Here is a 21,179-nt window from a genome sequence, read left to right on the forward strand (position 1 = left end):
CCTGACAAATTTTGGGGGGCCACATTCTCTTTCATAAGTATCCCCAAATCTTCTGGGCATACAAATAAGTCTTCTAGAACACATTATTACCAACAGTTTGAACAGCATCTCAATCACTAGAAGCTAAACTCAGGAAGTATCTTGTAGCTAAGGAAACATCAATTAAATGATTTAGTTTTTAGAATTTACCTCTAAAAAGATATACAGGAAACAAAGAGTAGAAAGTATTAATATGTAACAATGTATTACAAACTCCAACCAAAACGTGGAGCAAGGCAGCTTAAGTAACTGTATGCAGTTCATAGAGCAAGGGTGTTCTGTCCCATTTCCTCATAAAATATAAACAATACTTCATGTCAGGATATTTCCAAGAGTTACATGACACAATGCTAAATGTTAGCAGTTTGTTGCTGTTACTGTTGGTTTACCTTCTTTGAGCTCAAATATCTTTTAATCATAAGTTTTATATTTTCCACCTTTAGGACTTAGAGTTGTATACTTTCTTAGTATTCCTTTGGAACTATAAAAGTTGGAGACGACAGGGCCTAATATCTCAAACTGTTTGTAAAGTTCCCAACAGGAAGCAGCCTACCATATTTAAACACCTTCTCTATGAGCTTAGTTGAGAAGAAAATAGCAATCAGCTAATCTTCCTTTCTATCCTCAGGATTTGAAGAAGCCTCTCTCGGATCGGCTTGGTGCGAACAGCATAGACAATGGGATTGAGGATTGGAGGAATGAGGAGATAGAAGTTGGCCAGCAGTGTGTGAACTGGCGGAGGCACACAGCGACCAAATCGATGAATCAGGGAAGAAACGGCAATGGGAACATAAAAGATCAGGATGGCACAGATGTGTGAACCGCATGTCCCCAGGGTTTTAAGCCTGGCCTCAGGAGTGGCTAGCCCCATCACGGCCCTGAAAATCATCACATAGGAGGCAGCAATAGCCACTGAGTCCAGGATCAACACCAGAAAGCCAATGCTCAGCCCATAGATATTATTGACCCTGCTGTCGCCACACGTCAAGGCAACTACAGCCATGTGCTCACAATAAGAGTGGGAAATGACATGGGCTTTATAAAGGGGCAGCCGCAGGCGGATCATCAGAGGCAGAGGTCCAATGTAGAGAACCCCCCGGAGGAGGGAAACCAACCCCAAACGACCCACCGCTGCATTAGTAAGCACCATGCTATGACGTAGTGGGTTGCAGATGGCCACGTAGCGATCAAAAGCCATGGCAAGGAAGATGCCCGACTCAACAGTGGCAAAGCAGTGGATAAAGAACATTTGGCCCAAGCAGGCATCCAGGCCGATGTCACCAGCACCAAACCAGAAGATTCCCAGAAGTTTGGGCATAGTGGAAGTAGACAGAACCAGGTCAATGGCAGCCAACATGCACAGGAAAAAGTACATGGGCTGGTGCAGGCTACGCTCTACCCTTACCACAGCCAGGATGGTCACATTCCCCACCACAGCCACCAGGTACATGGAGCCAAAGGGGATGGAGAGCCAGATGTGCAGGGACTCCAGCCCTGGGATGCCAGTGAGCCAGAAGGAGCTGGGTACTGAGCAGACATTATGAAAATTGAGCATGGCTATTTATATGTGAACCTTCTCACTTGTACCACTAAATGCAGCAGGGTGTTTTTCCTGGAAACAAAAGAAAATATTTTACTCTAAGGCCCTATAATAGGGAATAGGATCACTGACTAGATGTTAGATAATAAGTCATCCTTAGAAGAAATTGTAGAATGTCAGTGTCACATCATACTAAAATATTCACAATCTTACCAAGCACAAGCCAAAACACTCATTTGAATGTAATACATCTCTTTGCAGTATGACTTCAAGGTGTTGATATTCTTGCATCACTGAATGAATTGACCTAAAGCAAATATCTATTTGGTTATTTACCACTGCATGTAGCTATGAGATGACTCTTGAGATAATATTGGAAGGCTTTAGAGTACAGAGTTCCTTGAAAGAAAAGGAGATGCATTGAAGTATCAGAGGGTCAGAGACTCCTGGAACTATCTAGGCTCTAATGGTAAATGAAAGCTTAAGCCTGGGACCAAAATTGACTACTGGATGAGCTGAAGTGTCTAATTTGTAGGCCAGAGTCACAAAGCAGCGACTTGGGATGGTAAAAATGGGACCTCCAGAGGGTGGAAGGGACCTTCCAGAGGGTGGAAACAAAGTGATTTCTGAAAGATAAAAGCTAATCAAAGCTCACTTCATGCATATTTGATGCCCAAAGGCAAAGCCTGGCAAGAGCCTCCTCCCTTTCTGAAGGCTGAATATGAAGATAAGACTCCAGAAACAGGGTTATCAGCAGGGAGGAAGAAGATACTCAGTGCAGAGTGGTGTGAAGCCTAGGATACAAACATTTGGTGATGAAACATCTTTACTCAGAGTCCAGGGCAACTCACTAACAAGATACCAATTTAAAGAAAATACATGAAAACAATTTGTGTTATCTCCGATTTGTGTTTTTTTTTTTTCCTCTGTCCAAAAGATCGTACCAGAATTTGTTCCTTAGAGATCAGAGGAATGTGAAAGGAAGTGAGAAGTTTAATACTCTACGTCTTGAGCCTAGTTATGTTGACTACAGTAGAATAGTCGGTTGTCTGGGCTTAGGACCTTTCTAGGTCTGTCTTCAGATCTTGGCATTGGGAGCTTAGGTGAACTGCTTTATCCCATTAGTGAAATACGACTAACCTCAATTTGCAACAGACTTAAGGCTGTGGCCTACAGAAGTTGTCATGTCTAAATGAAAATGCAGGGTCTGACAGTAACACTAAGCATTAGCTCTTTATTCTGTTGAGACTAACATGCAAAGCCAAAAATATTCAAACATCAAAGGACTCTAGAATGTCTATCTCCAGGAAGCTGTAGTGCTCGGGAGGATGACTGCTGTAAGCCTATTGACATTATTCCATAAAGCTTCTTAAGCTGGGCTCACCTTAAGATTCTCAAAGATTATAAGTGGACATAGGTTTGCAGTAGCTGTGAAGAGGGAAGATAAAAAGGCTGAATCATTGGAGCTAGGAAGAAAAGGAGTACACAGGAACTGGCCTGTGAGGCCATCAGCTAGAATAGGGTGATGGGTTTAGTTGGAAGGTGGCTGGTTTGGCTTCCTTAACCTATATGCTGGTTCTCCATTTGCATAGATTCCTGTTCTATGTCCCAGAAGTATTATACTCACAAGCTGTATCACCCAGATTCCCTTATCCTCTAGATTCCAGGGGGGCTCAGTCAATGTGAGGCACTAACATTAGATAAGAGGGTAAAACCAGTGATCAGAGACTTACTGTCTAGTTCCCTTCCTGCCTGCCACTTCCCTTTTGGCAGTGTCTTGGTCTTCTGCCAAAGGCCCCAGCTCCTGAAGTGACCCTTTCTGTGTCCTGGTAACCATGCCCTGCTTTACCTGGTCAGCTCTGGGCTAAGAAGTGCCACTGTTGGTCCTAGTGCCTCCCATCCCTTGTCAAGCTCCTTAACTCTTCCTATGTCTCTGCATATAGTCCCTTCAAATGCCCTTTGACTATGCCACTTGTTCTTTCATGAATATGTCAGACCAGATCCAAACAGTATATAATCTTTACCCAGCATTGTCTCTTGACAAGAAAACTGCTTCCTCAGTAGAGCACAGAATCTGAAAGTTGACAAGTCACAGAAATAATTCTAAAGGCAAAGGAGCTATAAACTCAAGGCAATTTGGCCAGATACTCTTTCCTCTGATACTAAGATTTACAATAAAGGGGTCTTGTCTATTTTACTTCTATGTCGAATCAAATGGATTTTATAGCTTGAATGGTATCCTGAGCAAAGCTGTAATATGAAAAAGTTTTGTTCTACTCTAGAAATGGAGAGCTCTTGAATGGTAAAATTAGCAGGACTCTACCAAGTAGATTTTTGTTTTACCATGATTCCTGAGTACAGCTATTACTCCTCCTATATTGGTATGAAAGCTGTTTCAGGGTTCATCTTTCCTTCTAAAGCAATTTGAACCCCTTTGCTATTTCCCTGGCAAGTGGCTCCCTTCTAGGTTTGTGCAGAGATGATGTTGTAGGAGAATCTTAAAGGCACAAATCACAGATGAGACTAAGTGTGTACCTGGTGAATTGTGGACATGAGAGGAAGTGACTTCTCATGAAATCCAATAGGCCTCTGGTGTCACAGACCTTGTTACAGCCACGTCAGATGTCCTCTGGAGTGACCTGAAACTCTGGAGAAGGTCGAATTTATCTTCTCTCACTTTCCTTTCTCATACCTGACAGCATACAGGGCTGTTTTCTGATGGACACCTCCATTTCATCTCTTCCTATTCATTCCTGGGAGCACATCATGAAACTGAATAGGATATCCTTGACTGGAGAGATGCACTTCAGCTGCTTACATGGAGAGGACCCACTCTTGGGATAAACTTTTGACCCCTATCTTTTCCTCTAAGACCCCAACACTGAGACTAGCTCTTTAATTCATACCTCCTTTGTCAGGAGCAGTTCTCATACCTTAAATATAGTAGTCTACTGCAGCTTCTGTGCAGGGATGGTGTGAGCATAATGATGTGTCCAAACACATCCACTAAACCTGTCATGGCTTTTACTGTTTCTCACCCTTCTTACTACCTTCCAATAAGACTGCATTTTTGTTTCCCAGCTGCAACATGTCCTTTTGCCTCTGAGAATAATTCATGTTCTTTCCTGATACTGAAATGACGTTCTTCCTTCCTCCCTCACCTAGTGGATCCTTACATACTCACCTTGCCATAGCTTAGATACACACTTCTTAGTGAACCTTGACTTGATTCTGGGTTTGGGCCCTATTTCTGTACTGCCTGAATAGTTCTCTGAATTGTCTTCTGATGTATGTTTCCCCAAGCAGAGTAAGCTCTAAAAGGGTGGTGATCTTGCCTGTCTTTTACTAGAAGTCATGTGCTAGCACAGTATATGGCTCTGCTGAATAAGAAATTATTGCGCCTATTTAAAGAACATGGCTGTGTATTAAAGGGTCTTGTAAAAATTGGCATTAGTGAACTAGAGGCTTCATCAGACTTCTTGTTTGTGGCTCTGTGTGGACTCCACCTTTTCTAAATCCCCTTCCCAGAGAATCCCTTTCCTGAGTCTTGCCTTAGACTTACAGGCACACGAGCTAAGTTGGCTCCCCAAGGTCTGTACATCCTTATAAGCTGGGGACTCTTCCCTATGACCCCTATTCTTTCTCTATATCATTCTTCGTAAGATCCTCTTACCTGGGCTGTGTCCTGTCAGTAAGAGCCTGGAGCTCTACAAATGCCTCAGAGACCTTGCACTTATAAGCACTCTGCTCAGGTGTCTGGGGAATTCCATCTGGGATCTGAGCCTCCCCACTTCCCTCAATATAGAAACTAATAGCAGGCTTTGTCCCAGAAGGATGAGCACAGAATCTAAACTTAAGCGCAGCTGTTCCTGGCATGCCAGAGTTGGTCCAGAGGGAAGGAACAGACCCATTAACTGAGTCCTAATCCCTTGTGTCCAAGTCCTCTTGTTTCTTGCATCTGGCCTTCCTGGTATCTGAAGCTATTCTAAGGTCACCAAGTAGAAATCAAAGATATTCCTGGGGTAGGAATGAGTCCTCTAGGGCTCGGATGGAAATTGGAGTTCAGCCCACTTGTCTAAAGTCCAGTATCTTTACAGTACTAGGTGATGGTAGGGTCCTAAATTTTATTTAAGACAACTCAATAGCAACTCTTTAAAATTAGATACTGAACACAAATTTTCCCCCACTCTGGTTTATATTGCAGAAAGGACCCTAAACTTGTAGGTGGAATGGTAGATCTCCTTTATATCTTTTTGAATCCAGCCTTCTCTAACATCACTTTTCTCAAAGTGAAAAACTGAAGCAGCAGTTTTTTCCTTCAAGTGTTCTGATAGGATGCTCATGGGTTGGAGCATCACACTTGAGGATGTGTGACAAGGCATGGCCTCTGAAGCTTCAAAGGCTTGAGTTTGTATAGCCCGCTTGGTTACATGGTCACTATGTAACCTGAAGTAAGTTACATCATTTCCAGTTCTTCAAGCATAAGTTGAATAATCTCTTTGGGTAGAAGTTATAACTTGGATACCGTATATAAAGAACCTAGTAAGACAAACATGACAAATGCTTAAACAGCATTATCACCATTACTGCTGTCCCTGTGTCTTCAGAAAGGGTTAGCTCTAAGCCTTGGAGACAAAACCTGACCTTCTCCTTCTAGCTAGGATCTAATATGGTCAGAGAAGGGGCCAATGCAGTAGAATTATTATGGAAAGGATTTCATTTTCACTTCCGCTCCCTTTCAGATAATTCTACCTCTGTAGAACCTCAGGAGAAGCTGGGAACTTCTAGAAGCTTGCAACCTGCTCCTCAAACTTACATTTCATATTCTGTGTGAAATTGCTGGTAGTGGCCAAAATATACAGGATTCTTCTATCATGCATATATGCTGTACCCTTAGCCAAGTAAAAAGTAGGACTATCAGTCCATACAAATTCATATCCAGATTTTGAAATTCATATTGAGATTCATATCCAGTATTCACCACCTCCAATGGATAAACTCTGCTTTGATAAACTTCGTTTAGGATCTTGGTCTGTTCTGTATCTGGATGCCTTGTATAATTAAAAACAAAATATTCAATAAACCAAAGTACTTGTTGAATTATCCTTAAGGTTATATCCCTTAATTAAGGAACTATCCCTTAATTTCATTCACAAACTTTCAAAACCTCATTCTTCCAACTCATGGGGAGATATGCATCAGATGTGCAGAAAAGTATCACCTTTTGCTATAGGAAAATATCAAGCCAATCAGATAAGATCTGTATTCTGCGTTGGAAACAGATCTCAAACAGAAGCAAACATTCTGAAGTTCTAACACTGTCCCCATTCTAATACTGTCCAGGAGAGGGCACTCTGGCCCAAAAATGACATTATGCCGCTGGGCTCCACAACACACAAGCATCAAGCTTGGTGTCGTTAAGTATCTTAGCCCTTCATTTGAATGCAACTACCCAGTTTTTTTCCATTCAATCTTATCTTACAGCTAGGCCTTACATGTATAAGTCCATCAAAGATGAAAAGTGAGACCAACACAATACCAACAACCAAAGCAATTCTATTTCTATTTATAAATTGAATTGGACCCTTAGCTTATAACTTCATCAGTTCAGTATTTCTCTGACATAAGCATTGTTCATGTTCAATTCTAGAATAAAACTTTAAACTTGTTGGCCCAGATGCTTAATTGGAGTACATCGAAATAAATACCAATTGAGGGACTTACATACATCTCTGAAGTCTGAGAATTACCCTCAAATGGGAATACTGATGCTATAATAGGGAAAGCATTTTTCTAAAAGCCACCTTCCTAACCCCAGAAGGGGTGCATCCAGGAATCAGGCTCCAAGATCAAACTTGAGCTCATTCTTGTCCATGACAGAAGTGGAATACCCCCATGTTTAAGAATATAGACCATAGCCCAAGTGCCAATTCTGACACAAGGTTTGTCCTTGACCCAAGTTATGCCTAAATCTTTAGACTTCCTTATTTCATCCTTGAACCCATTCCTAAGTCTCATTTCAATAGTTTTTGGGGAATAGATAGGTTTTGGTTACCTGGGTAAGTTTAGTGGTGATTTCTGAGACTTGGTGCACCTGTCACCTGAGCAGTAAACGCTGGACCTCCTGGGCTCAAGCCAATCCTCCCAAGCAGCTGGGACCACAGGAATAGGCCACCACACCCAGCTAATTTTTTAGTGAGATGTGAACTTCTTTAATCTCCACTTTTCATGTCGGAGACATGAAGTACTGACAGTCTGAGCAATCTGCCTAAGATTTCCACAGTGGCTAAAAGCAAAAGCTTTGGCTTCTTGCACCCTAGGTTCAAATTCTACATCTTCCTTGCACTGAGTGTGCTGTGTTCTCAGCTTTCTGGAAGTCTTTCATAAATACTTCAAAAATGTCAAATATTCAAAAGCTACAACCAAGGGAGAAGAGGAAACTTTTTAATCAAGCATACTACTTACCCTTAGCCCTCAATGGTGGCCAATCACTTTGTCACACACACCTCAACACAAAACAAAGAAGCTTAGGGTTACTTATTACTGTTTCCAGAAGTTTTTTAATTGACTCTCTGATCATTGAGGAGCATATTGTTTAATCCCCATATAGTTGTAGTTTCCAAAATTCCTCTTGTTATTAACTTCTAGTTTTAGTTCACTGTGGTCAGAGAAGATTCTTGACATTTGTATTAGGGTTCTCTAGAGAGACAGAACAATAAGATAAATGTCTATATAAAGGGGAGATTATTAAGGTGTATTGACTCACATCATCACAAGGTGAATTCCCACAGTAGACTGCAAACTGAGGAGCAAGGTAAACAGTCCAGGCCCCAAAACCTCAAAAGTAGGAAAGCTGACAGTGCAGCTTTCAGTCTGTGGCTGACGGTCCCTGGTAAATCACTGGTGTAAGTCCAAGAGTCCAAAAGCTGGAGAACTGGAAGTCTGTTTGAAGGCAGGAAGCATCCAGCACAGGAGAACGATGGTGGCTGGAAGACTTAGCAGGTCTGTTTTATTCTAGCCAAACTGGCAGTTGATTAGATGGTGCCCACTCATGTTGAGAGTGGGTTTGCTCTCCAAGTCCACTGAATTAAATGTTAATCTCCTTTAGCAACACCCTCAGAGACACACCCAGGAATGATGCTTTACATCCTTCAATCCAATCAAGTTGATATTAACTATCACATTATTTCAACTTTTTTGAATGTCTTAGCACCTATTTTGTAACCTACCATATGGTCTGTCCTTGAGAATCCATGTGCTGAGGAAAAGAATGTGTGTTTTGTCGCCATTTCACAAAATGTTGTCTAAATGTTCTGTTAGGTCCATTTGGTCTACAGTGCAGATCTGAGTTGTTTCTTTTGCTGTCTGGGGGATCTGTCCAATGCTGAAAGTGGGATGTTGAAGTCTCCAGTTATGGTACTGGGGCCTATCTCTCTTTAGTTGTAATATTTGCTTTGGGTACCTAGGTCCTCCAGTGTTGGGAGCATATATATTTAAAATTGCTACAACCTCTTGCACAACTGACCTCTTTATCATTATATAGCAACCTTTGCCTCTTATAGTTTGCATCTTAATCTACTTTGTCTGATATAACTACTCCTGTTCTTTTGGTATCATTGGCATGGAATATTTCTCCTCATCTCTTTATTTTCAGTATGTCTTTATAGATAGTGTTTCGTCCAGGCAAAAGATCAATGGGTCTTGTTTTTTCATCCATTCAGCCACACTTTCAATTGGAGAGTTTAGTCCATTTATGTTTAATGCTCTTAATAAGTAAGGACTTACTCCTACCATTTTGCTGTTTTCTTCTTGTACAATCTTCTCTTCCTCCTTTCCTTCCTGTCTCCCTTTACTGAAGGTAATTTTTTTTTTTTTTAGGTGGAGTCTCACTCTACTGCCCAGGCTGGAGTACAGTGGTGTGATCTCAGCTCACTGCAACCTCCACCTTCCAGGTTTAAGTGATTCTCCCACCTCAGCCTCCCAAGTAGCTGGGATTACAGGTGCCTACCCTGACACCTGGCTAATTTTTGTATTTTTACTAGAGATGGGATTTCATCATGTTGGCCAAGCTGGTCTTGAACTCCTGACCTCAAGTGATCTGCCCTGCTTGGCCTCCCAAAGTGCTGGGATTAGAGGCATGAGCTACCATGCCTGGCTGGTAACTTTTTTCTCTGCTAATATGGTTTCGTTTATTGCTTTTTGTGTATCTATTGTAGGATTTTTGGTTTGAGGTTACCATGAGGGTTGCAGATACTATCTTTACAACCCATTTTTTATGCCAGTGATAACTTAATCCTGTTCATATAAATAAGCAAAAAAATAAAAACCTCAAACTCTATGCCTTAACATTGTCCCTGTATTAGTCTGTTCTCACACTGTTAATAATGACATAGCTGAGACAGGGTAACTTATAAAGATAAAAAGGTTTAATGGACTGACAGTTCTACATGGTTGTGCAAGTCTTACAGTCATGGAAGAAGGCAAAGAAAGAGCAAAGGCACATCTTACATGGCAGCAGGCAAGAGAGCATGTGCAAGAGAACTGTCCTTTATAAAACCATCAGGTTTCATGAGACATTCACTGTCACAAGAACACACAGGAAACCCCACCCCATGATTCAATTACCTCCCACAACACGTGGGGATTATGGGAGCTACAATTCAAGATGAGATTTGGGTGGGGACACAGACCATATCATTTCTTTTTAATTTTTTATTTCTATCTTATTACTATCCATGTCTTAAAGTTGTAAGTCATTTTTTATCTTTTAGTCCTCCTACTTAGGATAAGAGTAGTCTCCACACCAGTTAGTGTTACAATATTCTGTGTTTTTCTTTTACCAAAGAGTTTTGTACCTTCAGATGATTTCTTCTTGCTCATTAACATCCTTTCCTTTCTGAGTGAAGTACTCTTCTAGAACTTCTTGTAAGACAAATCTGATGTTGATTAAATCCCTCAGCTTTTGTTTGGGAAAGTTATCTCTTCTTAACATTTGAAGGATACTTTTGCCAGATATATTCTGGAATAAGCCTCTTTTCCTTCTGCACTTTAAATATGTTATGCCACTCTCTTGGCATGTATGGTTTCCACTGAGTATCTGCTTCCAGGTGTATGAAAGCCTTGTTGTATACTTTCTCTTCTGCTTTCAGAATCCTTGTTCTATCCCTGATGTTTATCAAGGATAACAAACTTCCAATAAAGGGATTTTGATCATTAAATGCCTGAGGGTAGTTTTCTTCGGGTTAAATCTGTTTGGTGTTCTTTAACCTTGTACTTGGATGTTGATATCTTACTCTAGATTTGAATAGTTATGTTTCTGTTTTTTGAGGCTATTTTTTAGATCCTGTAGGCATGATTTATTTTGTATTTTTTTTCTCCTCTGACTGTATTTCAAATAGCCTTTCTTCAAGCTCACTAATTCTTCTGCTTGATCCATTCTGCTATTAAGACAGCATTCTTAATAGCAATTCTTAGTAGGCCAATTGCATTTTTTATCTCTAAAATTTATGCTTGATTCTTATTTCAATCTTTTTAATTTATTGAATTCTGAATTTTTTGGTGTCACTTTGAATTTGAGTTTCTTCACAGCTATTTTGAATTGTCAAAGTTCACATGTGTTTCTCCAGGATTTGTCTCTGGTGCCTTATGTAGTTAATTTGGTGAAGTCATGTTTTCCTGGATATTTGTGCTAGTATCTATTTGATGTATGGGCATTGAAGAGTTATGTATTTATTGTAGTCTTCACTGTCTGGGCTTGTTTGTGCCCATACTTCTTGGGAAGATTTTCTAGATATTTGAAAGGACTTGGGTGTTGTAATCTAAGTTGTATCTGCTTCAGGGGTCATTCCAAGCCCAGTATGGCTATGGTTCTTAAAAACTAATAGAGATATCACCTTGATGGTTTTGGAAAAGATCCAGGAGAATTATCTGGATTACCAGGTAGACTGTCATTCTATTCTTTCTCTAAAATAGTCTGTTGTTGTTCGTTGGTTGTTTAGACAGTCTCACTCTGTCCCCCAGGCTGGAGTGAAGTGGTATGACCTCAGCTCACTGCAACCTGCCTTTTTTGAGCCACATAAGTGCTTGAGTAACACAAGCACTCCTGTGTCTATACAACTATGATGCGACCTGAAGCTAGCACAGCACTGGGTCTTGCCCAAGGCCTGCTATAACTACTCCCTGGCTACTGCCTATGTCTATTCAAGGCCCTGGCCCTCTACATTCAGTTGGTAAAACAAGACAGACTTGTGTCCTTCCCTTCTGGGAGGCAAGATGCCCCAGGTGGGTCCACAGGTGCCATCCAAGAGTAAGGGACTAGAGTCAAAAACCCTAGTCCAACCAGTATTCTAACTGTACTGCAACTGAGCTGGCACCCAAAACAGGAGATACATTCCTTCCCACCTTTCCCTCCCCTTTCCAAAGGCAAATGAGCCTCACCTCATGTCTACCGCCACCTTAGGCCCGTGGAAAGTGCTCCCAGACTACTAACAATGTTCCCTTCAGGACTCAAGGCTCTTAAGTCAGCTTGTGGGAAAAGCTGCCTGGCCTGGACCTTGCCCTTCAGGGCACTGGGATCCCCTCTGGCCCTGGACAGGTCCAGAAATGTCATCTCAGAGTCAAGTCCTGAAATTGGGAACCCCAAAGGCCTACTTGTACTCTACCCCCTCCCACCATGGCTGAGCTGGCACCTGTCTCAGTTCCAAGACCGTCTACTTTACCTCTGCTTTTCTCAAGCAGGAGTTTTGCCCCACAGCTACCACAGCTGGTAACGGGCTGAGTCTTACCTGAAGCCAGTATGTGTCGGAGGCTCAAAGTCCTTTGACACAGTACCTGGGTATTGCTGTTTGTTCAGGGTCCAAGGGCTCTTCAGTTCGCAGGTAATAAATGGTATTGGTACTGGTTCCTTTCCTTTAAGGTAGCAAGTTCCCAGGGTGTATTTAAAAATGTCCTCCAGGAGCTAAGGCCCTATGACTCTGACCAGTACCCTATTATATGGCTGGGCTGGTATCCAAAATGCAAAACAGCCCCCCTCACCTTTTTTTCTTTCCTCTCCAAGCAGAGAAGAGTCTCTTGTCGCTGTGAGCTGTGCAGCCTGGGAGAGAAGAGTGATGCAAGCACTATCAACAATCCTGGCTTGTGTCTCAGTAGACCATGTGCTTTCCTGTCTACTGTCTCTAGGCCCAGTTCCACACTAGGACTCAGCTAACAGCTGCAGTTCTCATGGCCTCAACTGCCTTTCAAGTTTAGAGCCCCAGAGCACTTTAGCTCTTAGTAGCAAGGTTTGCATGAACTCATGTTCTGACTGCTGGGATTGGTGGTTCCCCTCTGTCTAGGGATGGTTTAAATGTTTCCTCTGTAGATGGGCACCAACCGAGTCTGCACTGATTGTCCTGTCTGCTCCAACAGGACAACACTGCGTTCATTGCCTTACAATTGCTGCGTTCTCCCTCCCCCAGCACCTAGAGATGCCCACCACACTGCCACTGCCAGGTGATGTGGAGATGGCATCAGCACTTCAAGAGTTTTTTTCTACCTTTTCAGTCCCTCTTTCAGTGATACAAATTTAAAACCAGGTACTATGAGTGCTCACCTGATTTTTCTGGTTATTATGAAGGTGCTTTATGTGTGTGGATGTTAAACTGGTTTCCTGTGGTGGGGACTATTGGTGATGCCTTCTATTCCATTTGCTCTGCCTCCTGGAAAGAACTCCCAGTTTGCTTTTCATTATTAGTAAAAGGATGAAAAAGAGATACTATGATTTTAATCTGTGTCTTTATATTTAAAGTAGACTTTTGTAGAAAACATGATTAGGTCTTATTTTTTGTTCTTTAATCTGCTCCAAACTTATTTTTTTTAAAAAAATCAAAACTTGAATACAAACGACATAGCTACAGATCACATGCCCTTAAAGATAGAGACAAGACTGGTTAAACATTATCTTTATCCTAGCCTGACTCAGCTGACCTATTACTGCCCAGGTCCTAAGGCTAGAGAGGTAACCTGGAATGCCTAATTCCTCTGAATTCTGAACCTTCTTTCCCAGGTTATATTGATTTAGTCATCTTTGTACGCATCTTGCATTGGAAAATTGGAATACATTAGAATTCTGGGGATTACTCTGCAAACACAGGGATAAGTGACAACAGGAAAGCACAGTTTGCAAGTTTTTGCTCAGGAATTCAGTACCACACAGAAAAGCAACCTATGAGGTGTCAGTAACCCGGACCCCAGCGAACCTCAAAATAGGCATTGTGACTAAAAACACCTCTTGATAGCCTTGCATCCCCTAAAATTCCAGATTGCAAGTATATCTTGGGGGTGCTCTTTCATCCTTGCTCCACAACTCAACTGTTGGCTTCACCCCAAGGCTCACATTGTAGCATGAACATAGCATACTGGGGAAAGAGAACAACTTTTCCACGCACAGGGTACCTAATGCCATTTGTTCTCTCATATTACAACTTGAGACAAACGTTAATTTCAGGGAAGATAAGATGATGCCAGCTATCTCAATTGGGTCAAATCTTAACTTTGGAATTCTCAAGTGATGTAACTTCTCTAGGATATTTAACATGGAAGTACAAAAGCAATTAATGACAAATTATACTACTTAAAAAGTCTGACATAGCTATTTAAATCTCACAAAATCAATTCTATCAGCAATGTTAAATAACTGAAGTTCACCATACTAGTCAGGGTTCTGCAAAGAAACAGAACCAACAGGATGAATATATATAAAAAGATGTATTATGAAGAAGTGGCTCACATAATTATGGAGGCTGACAAATCCTAAGTTCCACAGGATGAATTGCCAAACTCAAGACCTAAGACGGTCAATGACTTAGATCTAGTCTGAAGACCAACAGACTTGAGACCCAGGAATAGTCAGTATTTCAGTCTGAGACCCAAGGAAGGAAAGAAACTGATGTTCCAGTTCAAACGATGCCAGTAATAAGGGTTCTCTGAACAGGGAGGGTCAGCCCTTTTGTGTAGTTAGGGCTTCAGCTCACTGGATGAGGTCTATCCACATTAGAGATCAATCTGCTTTATTCATTTTGCCAACACAAATGTTAGTTTAATTTTAAAACGTGCCACAGAAACACAAAAAAAATGATAGTCTAAATAAAGAAAATGTGGTACATGCACACCATGGAATACTATGCAGCCATAAATGGAATGAGATCATGTCCTTGCAGGGACATGGATGAAGCTGGAAGCCATCATCCTCAGCAAACTAACATAAGAACACCACATGTTCTCATAAGTGGGAGTTGAACAATGAGAACACAGACACCAGGAGGGGAACAACATACACCAGGCCAGTTGGAGGGTGGGAGGGGTGGATGGGAGGGGAGGGCATTAGGACAAATAGCTAATGCATGCAGGGCTTAAAACCTAGATGACAGGTGGCTAGGGTGCAGCAAACCACCATGGCACATATATACCTATGTAACAATCCTACACATTTTACACTTGTATCCTGAAACTTAAAATTTTAAAAAGCAGGCAAAGACATGAATAAACAGTTTTAAAGTCAAGAAACAATAAATGCCGGCCAGGCTGTGGAGGAATAGGAATGCTTTTACATTGTTAGTGGGAATGTAAAGTAGTTCAACCATTGTGGAAGACAGTGTGGCAATTCCTCAAGGTTCTAGAACCAGAAATACCATTAGACCCAGCAATCCTATTACTGAGTATATACCCAAATGAATATAAATAATTCTATCTGCAGCACTATTTAAAATAGCAAAGGTATGGAACCAACCCAAATACCCATCAATGATAGACTAGGAAGTATAGGTAAAATCACAGAAATGGACATAAACTATTTCAACTTGTGATTATAAATGTTTTTAAGAAAAAACAACTTGAAAAAAGTAGAATGCAAATTTACAATGTTAACATTTTTATTTCAGTAAATTTCTTCTTTGTATAGCCTAGATTTTTGTATTAAGATTTCTTGATAATAGTTATGATTAACCAAAGAAAAATGTTCAGATTGGTTATGCCAATACCGAAGGGTTTTTCCCACCTTCTTTTTTGTGAACTCTCTCCATATCCCTCTTAGCATCCTTGAGTGCCTCTGGCCCAGGGGAGGATCATCAGAGACCTGGAGCCAGCTGAGAGCCCAGAAGTGGGGAAGTGGGAATAAAAGTCTGTGTTCCAGTCCTTGGAGGTAGATTGTGATGTGGGGAGTGGAGACTGCTCCCAAGGGGGTAACTAAATGTCCAGATGGAAGCGTGCAGGCTTTTCTGTGCAACTCTTAGGAAGTAACTATTTTCAGAACCTAAAAAGCACAGAATAGAAGAGATCAGTGGCATGGCCTCCCATTGACAGTCAAATTTGTTCCAGCATTCAGTTGACCACTTTAAGAAACAGAGCCCAGAGCTCTATGGATAGGACCCCAGTGGGTAAGTACATTCCAGAGAAGGGGCCAAAGTTATTGGAAGCAATCTCAAAGTTTCAGTAACTGTTTGCTTTTTGGTCCATCTATGTCCTTCCTCACAGATCTAGTCAAAAGTAGAGAAAATATGTTGAGTATAACCTGTCTGAGATTGAATCAAAGGAGAAGAGAAGCCCCGGGGTGGAAGGCTTGGTTGCCTAGTACTTCTTCAGGAGAGAAAAGATTGGACTATTCCAGCCTGATCAGTCAACTGGTCTTCTTCTCCACAGTCAGGCAGCCTTCTCTCCTGATCTCATTCTTGCACCATTGCCAGGTCTCTTCAATTGATTGTATCCACAGTAAAGAGGCTAATTGCACCATGGGAAAAATAGTCAAAAGTCATATGAAATAGCATTTTGTGTCCTGTGGAAGGAGTCAAAGAACAGGGAGGAAGAGCAGGTAAAGAGAACACAGTGCCTACTCAGAGGTCAAGCATCCTAACCCTTAGCCTTCTGTGTACATACATACATACACACACGTCTACAAACAACTCATTTAATACGTGAAGCAACTCGAAGGCAGCTATTGCTCCCCTGCACTATACAGACCAGAAAACACTTTATGTTGCTTAAAGTCAGAGTTTAGTATTTGAACTTAATCTAATCTGTGCTTGCCACCATAACAATCTCCCAAAACCCTTGGACTCACCGTCAAAATGCCTCTCCCAAGGTCTGAGGGCATATCAACAATGTCCAGATAAGGATGCCTTCAAGTAGGCTGACATAGAAAATATTTCTCTGGAATGCTCTAGGTTCCACAACCTAGTTAAGACCACCATTTAAGATGCCAATAGTCAACATACGCGTGTGTGTGTGTGTGTGTGTGTGTTTTTACATATACACACACACACAATAGCAGTATGTTCAATTTTTGCTTGTCCCAGCTTCCTCTGGACACTTTTTGTGATAAGTAGCCACTGCGTTGACTTACCCTCACATTGGATAATTGGGTTTCTTTCTGCTTTAGCATGATGGTCCATCACAATTTTAGAGATAAATGTTAGGTATTCTCCTTTTACATATAAAATTGTACATTGACTAATGTTCGTCTTGGATCCCTGTTCCAGCCATACAATTCCTAAATTTTTGCAACACCTTCTAAATCTAAGATGTCCTATGTAACAAACACAAAGAAATCACTCCAATATATGAAAGATAAATTGGGGTCTAATCCCATATTAAACAGCAAGAATTCAGAGAAGGGCAGCTGCTGTCATGCCAAGAGCTTCACACCCAATCTCATTTGTTCTATATGTTTATCCTTTGCAATATTCTCCCCATTTCACATATAAATAAAGGGAGGCTTCAAGAGGTCAAGCAATTTGCCCAGAGTAAGATGAAGGTCTGGAAGGGAAATGTGGCTTGTTAGTGACAAGTTGGTCCCCTGAACAGCTGTGTGGGGCTGCCCTCCAAGACCTCCTTTTTTCCCATCTTATCCAATGAATCCAGAGCAACCTTACTTTTGAACCCAGAGGAAATGACTTTATATGTATTATCATTTATTTGCATATTGCAGAATTACAGAATCACTAAAACAGTTAACATGGAAAACTTGTAAAGCATTCTTAAGTTCACAAAATTTTCATATTTCTACTTAGCACTCAGTCAATGCCTGACCAAAAAGTAAACTCATAAAAACAGAAACTGAAGGTTGGAGCCTGAATTAAGGAGCCATGAGTTACCACAGGAACGTTTCTTGTGCATATCTGCTACAGAAGTGTCATTGCTATTTAACATTTTAGATAAATTGAAATGTGCATGGGCTTGTTTGAGAAAATTTGGGGGAATGTGGCAACTATGGTGTCTCTTTTCCCTTACCCACCCTCTCTGGTGGTATAGACTAGAGATACCAAAGAAGGGTTATCTGCCATGAGGACCTTGAAGGATGTAAAATTTCCCTTGGTAAAAACCAAGGAGTTAGTAAAACTTAACAAAAGTGTGTGGTGTCATGAGACTTGCTAACTAATGGTAAGAATGGTCAGGAGGGCAGGCCCAAGGCAGAAGGCATGTCAGAACCCTGCCCACTGATTCTGAATGCTGAGGATGTGAACAACAGGATTCCTTGCTAGATTTTTAGAAGCATTTGAAGGACAGAGGGCAAAAAGTAGACAACGGTTTTTATAAAAGTGATCTTCCTGCCACCTCACAGTGATCTTCCTGCCACCTCTTGGAGGCCAAGAAGGATGTGATTGGGCAGAAGGGTCTTGCTGGCTGTTTTATATCAGTCCACTTTTTAATTCCTATTAGATGGACAAAATAGTAAAATTTGCTCAAAGACGTATTCTATTATCTCAAATTATAGGTGATATCCAGATTCTTGCCAGGAAAACTTAGTAGGCCCTGTCCTTAGGATTTGTAAAGAAATGTTTAGTCTATCTGTTTTTATTTTGTTTAACCATCAAGTCTGGTCAACTTTTAAATGAAAGCTTTTTCTTTGGAAAAGCGGGTCCTGTGCTAAATATCTTTAATCAACTAGATTTGATAGTCTGAACAAACAAATATTAAACCCATTCAGAGTAAAGGTAATGTGCTTCCTTAATACATTTACCATGGCAAATTTTCTCCTTATATTTTTAGCAGGATTTGATATGTTATAACCTTTTTTATAAAGCTCTTGATCATATTTAAAGGCATAATATAAAACACAAATCTCATCCACCTAAAATCAACAGACAACAGCTGGGTACAAATCTTCCTAGACCCTTTTCTATTGAAGGGTGTGTATTTCTCTCTCTCCCTCTCCCCCTCTTTAATACAATTAATCTGCCTCCTGCTCTTCCCTGACTTATACTATGATGTGAACCTTATACCAGGAAATATTTATCTTTAAAAATATCAACATAATCTAATTCATCGAGTAGATGTACTAGAATTTAAACAATGCTTTATTTGTGAACCCATTATTCCAACTTTTTGTTAGTAAAAAATTAGTTGCAAACATCTAATCGATATGTTATTGGTTAGTGTTGCTATTGATCAGTGATAAGAGAAGCATATGCAGGCACTGGCTAAATACATTACATTGGTTTACATTTAACTATTACATGTAGAACTCTTTTGTATTTGTTTCCTTCAGAAAAAGTTTCTTAAAATTACTAGTTAAAGGGGGATGCATAATTTTGGAGATTTTTACAGTGTGGTAGGGCAATTTAGTAAAAATCATAGCATGCCTATTTCTATACTTAATAGTAGGTATCATTATGAATAATTTATAAAACATGTAACTGATTTTTTTAAGTTGGCATTCAGAATTCTTCTTTATTATAGGCACCACCAGTCATCCTAGATGAAAATGAGAATCTAGTCTCCAGTTCCCAGAAACATCTCACACAAGAGTAAAAATCTAAAACTAAGAGCTCCTATATCCTGGATACTCCAGATCCCTGAATATGTTAACCCCTAATGATGCCTGCTCCGTGCCTGCGTCTTTCCAGCTCACTGGCATCCCTGGGCTGGAGTCCCTGCACATCTGGCTCTCCATCCTCTTTGGCTCCATGTACCTGGTAGCTATGCTAGGGAACATGATCATCCTGGCAGTGGTAAGAATGGTGCACAGCCTGCACCAGCCCATGTACTTCTTCCTGTGCATGCCGGCTGTCATTGACCTGGTCTTATCAACCTCTACCATCCCCAAACTACTGGCTATCTTTTGCCTGTTTGGCCCAGATGTTCTTCATTCACTGTTTTGCCACTGTTGAGTCAGGCATCTTCCTTACCATGGCTTTTGATCGCTATGTGGCCATCTGTGACCCACTGCACTATACCTCGTTGCTCACCCATGCTGTGGTGGGTTGTTTGGGGCTGGCAGCCCTCCTCCGAGGAGTAATCTACATTGGACCTCTGCCCCTAATGATTCACCAGAGGTTGCCCCTTTATCGGAACCAAATCATTGCCCACTCCTACTGTGAGCACATGGCTGTGGTCACCTTGGCATGTGGTGACACAAGGGTCAACAACTTGTATGGAATGGGGATTGGTTTCCTGGTACTAATCCTGGATTCACTGGCCATCACTGCCTCCTATGTGATGATTTTCAGGGCTGTAATGGAGTTGGCCACCTCTGAAGCCAGGCTTAACACCTTAGGGACATGTGGCTCTCACATCTGTGCCATCCTCATCTTCTACATCCCCATTGCTGTTTCCTCTCTCACACACCGCTTTGGCCATTGTGTGCCTCCCCATATCCATATCCTTTTGGCCAACCTTTACCTCCTCATCCCACCTATCCTCAACTCAATTGTCTATGCTGTCTGCACCATGCAGATCCAAGAGACACTTCTCCATATTAAGGCAAGGACTCAACCCAGGTGACTGTTCTACATCTTTTCATTTTAGGTTCAGGGGTACATGTAAAGGTTTGTTACATAGGTAAACTCATGTCACAGGGATATGTTATACAGATTATTACTAGGTATTAAGCCCAATACCCAATAGCTATCTTTTCTTACGGGGCATATCAATACTTAGTCATGACAGGACAAGGCTCTGACTGGAGAAGCCAGTGAAATTTCTGGGTCCTACCTGAAGAGTCTAAGAGTAATCCTAAAATCTATTCTGTTTGATCATGGATTTTCTGTGCAGTATACACCCAATATTTGAAAGTGAAGAAAATCAGGGTATGAGTCTTTGTACTACAATTCCCTGTTTAACTATAAAATTTCATACAGGCCACAGAAAGTAAGATAATTTCTATTTACCTTTTTTGGTATAAAACTTCATTACTCTTTGTAGAATGTTATAAAGCAGAATTTCTAGAAGGCAGAATTATGTTCTAACATCTTGGACAGTTTAAAATTGTTAGTAAAGGTCTAGAAAATCTCAACTATGTTGACAAGCTTTTCCAGCCTTTTGGCTTGCCCCAGAAAAGGCCTTCAATTACGAATGGAAATAAGTATGAGAAATCTTAATCTAATAGGACTCAGAATGAGACCTTACCATGCACAAGAATTAAAATCCTCAAACCAAGTCCTGCCCCATTTAAACAGATGAGTTTGCAATATTCTGTATCTCCTAATAATAGGGTTAGCTGAGAGCAGGGAAGAGTAGACAGCGAAGGACATTAGAAGATTCCATTTCAGAGGTCCTGAGATTGGCGTATCTGGTAGACAGGAGCCACACCAAAATAACAAAATGGCCTAGAGGGAATAAGGTAATGGGA

At 41.1% G+C, this 21,179-nt stretch overlaps 1 protein-coding gene and 1 pseudogene across 1 annotated transcript; one reads left to right on the plus strand and one right to left on the minus strand.

The window, feature by feature from the left end:
- Positions 1-640: 640 nt before the first annotated feature.
- LOC116536966 (olfactory receptor 52M1) lies at positions 641-1,594 on the minus strand. The gene has a single exon (XM_032258872.1). It carries the CDS (start codon positions 1,592-1,594, stop codon positions 641-643), a length of 954 nt encoding a protein of 317 aa, XP_032114763.1.
- Positions 1,595-19,410: 17,816 nt separating this feature from the next.
- LOC116536981 lies at positions 19,411-20,332 on the plus strand (annotated as a pseudogene).
- The last annotated feature ends 847 nt before the right edge of the window (positions 20,333-21,179 follow it).

The sequence above is a fragment of the Sapajus apella genome, unplaced genomic scaffold (assembly GCF_009761245.1).
Source record: "Sapajus apella isolate SASKATOON/1434 unplaced genomic scaffold, GSC_monkey_1.0 scaffold106, whole genome shotgun sequence".
In the NCBI taxonomy this organism is placed as follows: Eukaryota; Metazoa; Chordata; class Mammalia; order Primates; family Cebidae; genus Sapajus; species Sapajus apella.

Coding starts and splice junctions, on each gene's coding strand:
- LOC116536966 (XM_032258872.1), bottom strand. CDS start 1,594: ATGCTCAATTTTCATAATGTCTGCTCAGTACCCAGCTCCTTCTGGCTC.